Source organism: Geotrypetes seraphini, chromosome 1, assembly GCF_902459505.1.
Source record: "Geotrypetes seraphini chromosome 1, aGeoSer1.1, whole genome shotgun sequence".
Lineage (NCBI taxonomy): Eukaryota > Metazoa > Chordata > Amphibia > Gymnophiona > Dermophiidae > Geotrypetes > Geotrypetes seraphini.
In genome coordinates, this window is record NC_047084.1 from 340734395 (window position 1) to 340744663 (window position 10269).

Consider the following 10269-nt stretch of genomic DNA (forward strand, 5'->3'; position numbering starts at 1 on the left):
CTCTTGAGCATTAATTGTGAATATCCTGGAAACCTGGCTTGTGGGTTTATGTGAAACAGAATTGTTACTGTACAGACTTTTTTTTTCTTATGTAAATTCTAAAACACTTTATAGCTATTTCAGAAGCATTTATTTGTGTGTTAGGTCAGTACTTAATTTTTGGGGGGTATTGACAGAAATGTTTGGGATATTTTAAAAATTACAATCACTTACCTGCAAATCAAAACTCAAGTGTTCATTCTGTATGTTTAGTCAAAAATTTTAACAAATTATTATTCTAGAGCCTATTATATTGATTAATTTAAACTGTATGGTGATAAAGTATGTTTCCCTGACTCTCAACAGGATGGATTTTGATTACCTACAAGAACTGCCTATCTTAACTTTGGATGTCAATGAAGAGTTTAAAAATGATAAAGCAAAACATGAGATCCTGATTGAAAAGGTAGTTACCAGAAAAGGTAGTTACCAGACCAGTGCTTGTGGTGAAGTGTTATTCCCAATGTGTGTGGAGGGAAGAGGGGTTTAGATGTCTTTGTTTTCCGTGTCTGCTTGCAGGTGGAAGGGAGTCTTGGTCGAATACAAATAATGGGCATTGAGCTTTAACATAACAAATGATAAAAGAAGCAACATGAAATCTGAGAGCAAGTATCTATTTCAGTAGGATTTAGCACAGTAGAACTCCGGATTATTCGTATTCAAATTTAAATCGCTAGTCAATTGAAATATAAATAATACTAATCAGTTTATATACCGTAAGTCCGTAAAGTTCTATGTAGTTTACAATAGTTAAAAAACCCAATAAAAGAAATTGAATAAAACTAAAAAAAGTTAAAAGCCAATTAGAGACACTAAAATTATCAAAAAAGTGCATAATAAAATTTTAACAAATTAGCTGCCTAAATACTTCGAAAACAGATATGTTTTTAGATGTCTCCTAAATTCCCCATAAGTGTCAGTAAGCAAAAGCAATTGTTCTAAATCCTTACCCCCATAACGCTGCTTGATATGAAAAAAGATTTTGATGATTTTTTTAAGTTTACATCCTCTAACAGGTGGAAAAACAAAATTCAGATGTGAGTTTCTCTTACGTCTGTTGGTTGCAAAAGAGAAAAGCTCAATTATAAATTTGGGAGCTAAACCAAACAAAGCCTTAAAACAGAACCAACCAAACTTAAACTTCACCCGCGCCTCCTTTGGCAACCAATGCAGTACTCGATAGGAGGGTGTTACGTGATCATATTTCTTCAATCTAAAAATCAGCCTGACCGCTGCATTTTGTACTATTCGCAGTCGTTGCATATTGCATATAGGCAATATTGCAGTAATCAAGCTGGCTTGTATAAGAGACTGTACCAAAACTCTAACTGCCTCTTTTACAAAGCCGCACAGCAACAGCCCCGAAGCCCTTTAAATCTCTACGGGCTTCGGGACCGTTAGCGCAGGAGAACCGCTAGCGCGGCTTTGTAAAAGAGGCCCTAAATGATGAAACATCAAAATATGCCCTAACGGACCGAAGCTTCCAAAGAGTAGAGAAACCCTTTCTGACCAAAGAGTCCACCTGGTTCTTCATAGTCGAGCCCTGGTCCAGTATTATTTCCAAAACCTTAATGGTAGATTGAATAGGATAGCTGAATTTATTTATACGCAATGATGTTTTAGTATTGCGTATAAATAAATTCAGCTATCCTATTCAATCTACCATTAAGGTTTTGGGAATAATACTGGACCAGGGCTCGACTATGAAGAACCAGGTGGACTCTTTGGGGCACTATTCAAGGCTGAATTGAATACATATATTCAGTACAGCCAGAGTGTATCTCTAATTTGTTTGAAAGGTAAACAGGAAGTCTCAAATGGAATGATTTGTACACTAAACACAGTGTCTTGAAAGTGATGCGAGCAGTCACTGTCAGCCAATTTTATTTCAATTCTGTGAGAATTAAGAACAAGACTAGAAAAATCCCAGGCGCCAAGGTGCCTAAAATTTGGTATCTAGCACCATCCTGGACATAAGTCTAAGTATAGATGCTAGCAACCAGGAATGGAACATTCCCAGGTGCCTAAAACTGTGTCTAGTACTAATCCAGAGCAACTATTTGTCTGGGGTTTCAAGCCTCAGCTGGAAGAGCAGATAACTGCCACTGCAGTTGGACCTAGACCTGTGAGGAGCTTCTGCTATTGTCACAGCTGCACTTGGTCCCTGGAAGAATAAGTGTTGCTGGCAGCACCAGAGCTTATTTGTTTCCAAAACTAAAAATTAAATAGATTATAAAAGGAGGGTTAAAAAGGAAAAACTTTTTTTTTTGCCAAGTTTTAAATATTTTTTTTACACGTCACCAACATGGCCAGATCAGGGCTACATTCAGTTGCCAGACTCTGTAAAAGGGAATTGAGGATAGAGGAAGGGAGAACTTGAAGAGGAGGGTGAGTACATGGAAGAAGGGGCATAGAGAAGGTAGACAGGGACAGATTCTTCAGACTGTAGGGAACCACAAGTACAAGGGGTCACTCGGAGAAACTGAGAGGGGACAGGTTTAGAACAAATGCTAGGAAGTTCTTTTTTACCCAGAGGGTGGTTGACACATGGAATGCGCTTCCGGAGGTTGTGATAGGCCAGAGCACATTACAGGGGTTCAAGGAAGGTTTAGATAGGTTCCTAAAGGATAAGGGGATTGAGGGGTACAGATAGAAGTAGAGGTAGGTTAGAGAAATGGTCAGGAACCACTTCACAGGTCATAGACCTGATGGGCCGCCGCAGGAGTGGACCGCTGGGCGCGATGGACCTCTGGTCTGACCCAGTGGAGGCAACTGCTTATGTTCTTATAGGCAAAAAAAAAAAAAAAAGAATAATCTAAACAAAAATTTCAAGCCAAATAAGCAAAGAATAAGGGCTCCTTTTACAAAGGTATGCTAGCATTTTTAGCTGAAAAATTACCGCCTGCTTAAAAGGAGGCGGTATCGGCTAGCGCGCGCTAAGTGTGCACTAAAACCGCTAGCGCACCTTTGTAAAAGGAGCCCTAAGAGAAATTTCCTTGTTCTTTAAATTTTTAGTTAACACCTTTTAGTTTTCTATATATTTTTCTAACCTTTTACTTTATTTATTATAGAAGTATTTGTTGCATGGAAAAAATTGAAAACGCTTAAAAAAAGAAAGAAATAGAGGTCACCAGGGAGAGCAATATAGGTAACATTCTTAACGCTTAGCCACTTAAATCTCTTGAGGAGAAAAAAAAGGGAAATAATAGGAAGAGAGGGAAAAATAAAAAATCCCCCTCTCCCCCATTACTCTACCACCCTCAGTTCTCATAACAATCCAAAGCTTTATCAATATGGCAAAAATATCTATGAGATAACATCAACTCTGAGGCTTTGAGCGCCAACCCAAATACACGTCCCAAGTTTTATGAAAGGATATTAAACGTCCATATTTTAAAATGGTCAGTTTAGACATTCAACAAATATAATCTAGTTTGGCAAATACAGTATCCATAGATGACAATGTGGATTGTTTCTAGCATCTAGCAACTAATTTTTGCTGCTACAAATAAATGAGTAGCAAGCTTATATCTAATATCTTGGAAGTTACTAACTATAAAATCCTTTTTTTTTAATCACTGGTTTTGTTTATTTTTATATTTTATGTTATTAGTGCTCAGAAAAGGCTGCGCTCTCAGCAGCAAGTGCTCGTTTTTCACACCAACCTAACAAACACTCCTCAATCATCACACTAATACGTTTTAAAACAATTCATTCAAAAGATAATGTTAAAACTATTAGTTCCTTCTGTTTGTACTTATCTTCTGTTTTTCTGTTCCAAGCTGAAGCAATTCTCTTATCTTCTGCAATGATCCTCAGGGTAAAACACAGTTTTTCCAATACATTCCTAACTCGGCACCCTATCAAGTGATTTCCCGTTTCCCAACTGGAATCCTGGTTTCGCCATGCTGGCTTCCTCAGGAGATAACTCTAAAAATAAATGATATATACAGTATTCCACAATCTTAAATCTCTTATTCATTCTAACATTTCTATGACTTACTTCTTTTGTCCTCCTTTACAGTAACCTATTGAAGACATCGTACCCTACATTTCTTATAATGATGTTTCTAATTGAAACTTGCATCCTATTGGGCAACTCTCTTTCATCAATCAATGAGAAAATGCTTTTCTTCCTCCCTATTCTAAAGTAGTCCATTCTACTTCTTTATTTAAACCAAATGGCGAAACTGTATTCCATTTGAATATAAAACGTTGTTCACACTTCAGTAGTCTGGCAGAAATATCTCCTCTCAAGGTTTGAAGTTGTACCAGTGCTACAAAATGTAAATCACTTAGGCCAGTGGTTCTTAACCTGGGTTCGACCGAACCCCAGGGATTCGGTGAGTCAGTCTCGCGGGTTCAGTGGAGGTCAAAACACACCTCCGACTCATATAGCGCTTCGGTCACGTTCAGTCATCTATCAGTTATTCAGTGATTTTGATCAAGACTGATCGTGTACTCGGTTTCTTGATCTATCAATCTGTAACTAACGCCTTATATACATCAATCAATTCCTGATCAAAATTTGTGATTTAACTGATAGATGATTGAACGTGACCAAAGCGCTTATGATTCGTGATGATACGCCCCGCTTGTCCATAATTGGCTGCAGGTGATCACGCAACATCGCTTGGCCTATCTGTGCTGCAGGGGATTTGATGCGCGCAGTAGTCGAATTGTAACTGTTGTGATGGTGCGTCGTGTGATACCTATCTTAATATTTTAATCCCTTACTATGTCGAGCAAAATACGAAAGTGGTCGGAACGTGATGGGAGTCAGCGTCCTAATTGCATTATTATTCGAAATATAGGAGAACTTTTTTGTTTTCAAAATTGATATTATTTTTTCCCTCACTGTATACCTATGTTTTGAATTTGTAAAAATCATATTTTATTTTTCCAATAAAGAAGGGTTCGGTGAACACGCATATGAAACTGGTGGGGTTCAGTACCTCCAACAAGGTTAAGAACCACTGACTTAGGCAATGTTGAGCTTGTATCCAATGCTCCATTAAAGGAGCCTCCTGCTTCATGAGTTGGATGTTACTAAGATGTTCTCCAACTCTCACTTTCAAACTTCTTTTTGTACTCCCTACACTGCTGACGTTTAAAGTGCCCTGCTTCTTCCTGCTGAGTCACAGGTTCCTTCAATAATGAATGTGTCAAATAATCACCTAAGTTTTTTCCCCCTTTTATAGGCAAATCTAGGCTGCTGCTGAAACACCTTATGATAACTTAACAAATGCCAATGCTTCACAACAGCACTCCTTATAAGCGGTGCCTGGGGAGAAAAAGGGAGCACACAAGCTAATCCTGAACTTCGTCGCTTTGTTTGCGGTAACAGCAACCATTCCCTCTGTGAATTAAAGCCTGGATGCACTAAAGATAATCGCTAATACTAGCTGGATCGCGGTTGGCCAATTCTCTGGCCGATTGTGGATGAGTGATTGCACTACCAAGTTAGCATGCAAATGATTTAAGCAGACGCTCGCTCTAATATTATCCGATTGACCGCTGTGAGAGTGATTTAAACGCATGCGTAGAATATTTCTGTTGGTTCATGCTGCAATGTTTGCATGCGCCTGTTGTACACCAATCATAGACATGGTTTATTTGCACATGTCATACGCGCACATCAAAAGGCGTCGGTCACAAAGCATTGTCATTCTAAAATGCAATATAAGGAATGCCAATAGAAATTTCTCTTCTTTTGGGAGCTGTTGGAAGTAGTTGTTCGAAGCTGTTGGACAGAGCGGATCTAAGGACCTATTGAAAGGAGTTTGAAGGTGGTATTGGAAGGAGCTATTGAAAACTGTTGGATGGCGCTATTATAAAAGCGAGCAGTGAGGCGACATTTATACTTTTCTGCCTTGTTTTCTGTTTACTGCTTTTTTCCACTGCATATCTAAATTTGTTTTTGTAGTATAACTTCGATACAGATTCTATTACTTTCAGGGCTGAAGAGTCAGCAAGGTTTAGTGAGCGACTGGTCTTCACCAATTGCTCTTATTTTGGATCAGTAAACCCGATCGCTATTTCTTCTGCTGGCAGAAGTCATTTCGTGCATCGATCGCTCATCTAGTTTGCATGGCATTTCAATACTAATCCTCTCATTTGCAAGCTCGGATCGGAGAATGAGTGATCGCTCGGAGAAACACACGGTCAGCAGTTTTGTGCATCAGGTCGGGAAATCTGTTCGATTGCAAAACTGGTCAAACCAGTTTAGTGCATCCCCTAGTAAATGCTCTTTTGTATGCTGATCTTATCACATGTTTGGGGTATCCCCTGTCTTGAAATCCTGACTCCTTTGATGTGCCTGATTTCTAAATTCTTGTTTTGTAGAACAGAGCCTTCTCAACCGCAAGAATTGTCCTGTTGGTATAAAGAATATGGGTGACAGCTATTAAAGTGTAGCAGCATATCACGATCTGTTTTCTTTCTAAAGATGGTAGTTGTAAAATTTCCCATCTCATACTGAATCTGTACATCCAAAAATTGTCACATGGGGATTCCAATTAGCCATAAATTGAATATGCTGATCACATGCATTAATGTATCCAATGAAATTCTCCAATTCTGACTGGGCCCAACCATATGAAAAATATATTGTCAACAAATCTAAACCATTGATATACCTTTTCAAAATGTAAAGATGTGTGTGTGTACATATATACTTTTCTTCAAATTGGGACATAAACAGGCTATAGACGGTGCAACAGTAGTTCCCATAGCTGTTCCCCATATTTGCAAATAAAACTTGTGCTCTTAAATTTATTACCTTATAAACTCCTCCTCCACTGCTAATTCTATACTGTGTTCCTTTCATCTAGTTGCCTCATATGCCTGGAATAAACTACCTGAGTTCATATGTCACACCGTTCCCTTACTTTATTTAAAAGCAGACTGAAAACCCACCGTTTTCATATAGCCTTCAATCCATAAACTTACTCCCCCCTAGCCAGCAGATTAACCATTCCTCTAACTGTATCTCCCACCCTGACATCCTGTTTGTCTTGTCTGTTTATATTGTAAGCTCTTTTGAGCAGGGACTGTTTTCTTTCGTGACTCTGGACAACACTTTATACATCTGGTAGCACGCTATAAATAATAGTAGTAGTAGTAATCAGTCCACATTTGCTGGGAATTTAACTACCTTATGGTATTAAAAAATATTGTGGTTTTTTTTTAGTAACTCAGTAAATGACGGCAGTAATATTTCAAACACTGATTTGTATTTTTAAGAGATCTTTCAAAATGGGTGATTAGTGACAGACTGACTTTTCATCAGAAGTCTCTGGGTTTAGCATTCATTGGCTGGCCTGGAGAGTATTTTGTATTATGACTGAGCCTTGTGATTTTATTTATTTATTTTTCTTTCTTTGGCTTTGTTTTACTGATTTTTTTATTTTTAAATTCTAGGAGTATGTATGTGTGTCATTTTTTAAACTACTTAATTTAAATTGGGTTTTAAAAATCAGTTGGGGTGGGGGGAAGAGGTTATTTACTGAAATTACATGTACATGTGTTAATGCACACTGAATGCTGCTACAGAACAGGGAGTTTTTACCTGGTTATACCAGAATCTGCTTGGATACCTCGTCAGGTTAATCTATGCCAGCTGTTTGGGCACCTAGTTATGTAATATCACTTGGATTTTGTAAGCAAAAGAATTATTCTATTTTCATTCTTCTGTATTTCCTTTCCCTCCTAACAGGAGATTCACAGTAGTTTTACATCCTAGTAACAATAAAATATACAAAAATACAACACAATTTATACAGTAGTGAATATAAATTTTCCCAAAACAGACCTATTCTCCTCCCCTTACAAGAGCTATACACCTTACACTGGTCTAATGGTGCAAGTTATTTGTTGATTAATACTGGGAGTATTTTATCCTGAAGTCTGGAAAATAATTTTGATATTGTCCCAAAATATTAGATAAATGCTGGTATTTTTTTCCCACTCAGAGAATAGTTAAGCTCTGGAACGCGTTGTCAGAGGATGTGGTAAGAGCGGATAGCGTAGCTGGTTTTAAGAAAGGTTTGGACAAGTTCCTGGAGGAAAAGTCCATAGTCTTTTATTACGAAAGACATGGGGGAAGCCACAGCTTGCCCTGTATTGGTAGCATGGAATATTGCTACCTTGGGTTTTGGCCAGGTACAAGTGACCTGGATTGGCCACCGTGAGAATGGGCTACTGGGCTTGATGGATCATTTCAGCAAATTGTAGCTCTATCCTTCCCCCCTTCTAACTTAAGTTCATGTAATCCTTTTTCTTCTTCTCTACCCACTATTTTAAGTTCTTGTAAACCGTGTCGAGCTCCATTCTCATGGAGATGATGCGGTATATAAACTTAAGGTTTAGATTAGATTAGATTAGATTAGATTGGTCTGACCCAGTAAGGCTATTCTTATGTTCTTAAGTGTAGTAGTTCACTTGTATTGAAAGGGTATTCTAGTGGTGCTGACACTCTCTGGGAAGGAAGGAAAGAAGACTAGTTCTTATGCTTACTGAGACCCACGTCACAGGCTCCATGGCATGTTCAAAAGATGCTATGGTCCAATAGCAAACCATGTAGTGCCAAGATAGGATATGATGTACCCTTTTTTAGTGTCTCACTTTTCCTTGCTGGCTGCTTTCTTTTTTAAATATGTTATGAATCTACATAGAGATTTTAAATTGTAATCACTTGCTTGTTTTGCAGGTGGAAGAATTTTTGAGCACTTTATGAGGATGGCTTGGAGCAACTTTGGTGTTTGCTGCTTTTGCGATCTTCAGCAAGGGGAGAAAGTTGTTTACTCAATGGGGGAAGAGTATTTTTTTGTATTTAGAGATTCAAATATTTGCTTTTAAACCAGAGTGATAATGTGGGAGGCCATGGTTTGTATGTTTGCTACAGTGCTGAAAAAAACTAGAATCGTACAGTACAGCAAATGTGGCTTCAGAAGATGAGCCTGTCTCTGCCATTTGTACAGCTTTTAATGCAGATCTTGGTTTTTAAGACTCTTTGTGTGCCACTAATTTTAGTGTTATGCAACCTTAAAAATCCAACCTGGGCATTGGCTTGATGAAATCTGAGCCAATGCAAATGGTCAAATAACTGAAAATATCTAGCAAATAGCATTTTTCTCATACTACTACAAGAGATCTACTTCATCTTGAGACATAGAGCTCTAGCCTTTGGAAACTTGCTTTTACACACTTCATATTTATCAGAACTGAAATCTTGCAGTTTTGTTTGCCAGTAGAGAAGTTTCCTCTGCAGCTGAATATGTCATCACTTTTCCTATATTAACAGCAAGGATTGTCTAGGGTGTACTGTAGTGATGCCTCACTCTACCATGAACCCCCTAACAAGACTTTTCTGTTGGGAGGGGAGGAGGTTATATGTAAAGTGTATATATATATATATATAAATATATATCTCCAAGATTCACCTCACTGTATTTGAAGGAGATTGCACTTATTGGTAATTAAATCTAATGCTTTCTGTACACAATGTCAAGTGATATCTAGTTAATGGCTCGTACATCTGCATTATAATCTCCATTTTTGTTCTGGTTATATCAGACCTCTGGTCTCCTAAGATGCTGTGGGAAGGGCTCCAATGATCTAGAACAGGAATGAGCATGGCTTATGTACATTTTGCAAGACACCCACTTTCACCTCCACCTTCTCAAACATGAAATTGCTGATCTGCTGTTAGTGATCTGTAACCTGTCACTAAAATTGTCTGTAGTACCTGAAGATTGGAGGGTGGCCAATGTTATACCAATTTTTTTGAAAGTGTTTCAGGAAATTACAGACCGGTAAGCCTTTCAGTGCAGGGGAAAATAGTGGAAACAATTATAAAAAATAAAATTGTGGAACATGCAGACAAACATGATTTAATGGGAGAGTCAGCAGGTTCAACCAAAGGAGATCTTGCCTCACCAATTTGCTTGACTTCTTTGAAGGTGTGAATAAACATGTGGCTAAAGGTGAACCAGTTGATATAATGTATCTAGATTTTCAGAAAACTTTTGACAAGTTCCTTATGCCAGGCTCCTGTGAAAATTAAAGGGCCATTGGATAGGAGGCAATGTTCAATTGTGGATTAGGAATTAGTTGTCAGACAGAAAATAGAGAGTAGGGTTAAATGGCCATTTTTCTCAATGGAGGAGGGTAAATAGTAGATTGCTACAGGGATCTGTACTAGGACCGATGCTATTTAACTTATTTATA

At 38.1% G+C, this 10269-nt stretch overlaps 1 protein-coding gene across 3 annotated transcripts in view; it reads left to right on the forward strand.

The window, feature by feature from the left end:
• The window catches only part of DCK (deoxycytidine kinase), a 72703-nt gene extending 62989 nt beyond the window's left edge, over positions 1-9714 (forward strand). Inside the window, exons 6-7 of one of the 3 annotated variants that reach the window (XM_033961145.1) lie at positions 346-461; positions 8750-9714. In XM_033961145.1, coding sequence (XP_033817036.1) covers positions 346-461; positions 8750-8898 — 265 coding nt within the window. In that variant the 3' untranslated portion in view covers positions 8899-9714. The remainder of the gene's footprint in view (positions 1-345; positions 462-8749) is intronic. The other 2 variants (XM_033961127.1, XM_033961136.1) reach the window with 2 other exon arrangements.
• Positions 9715-10269: the final 555 nt, after the last annotated feature.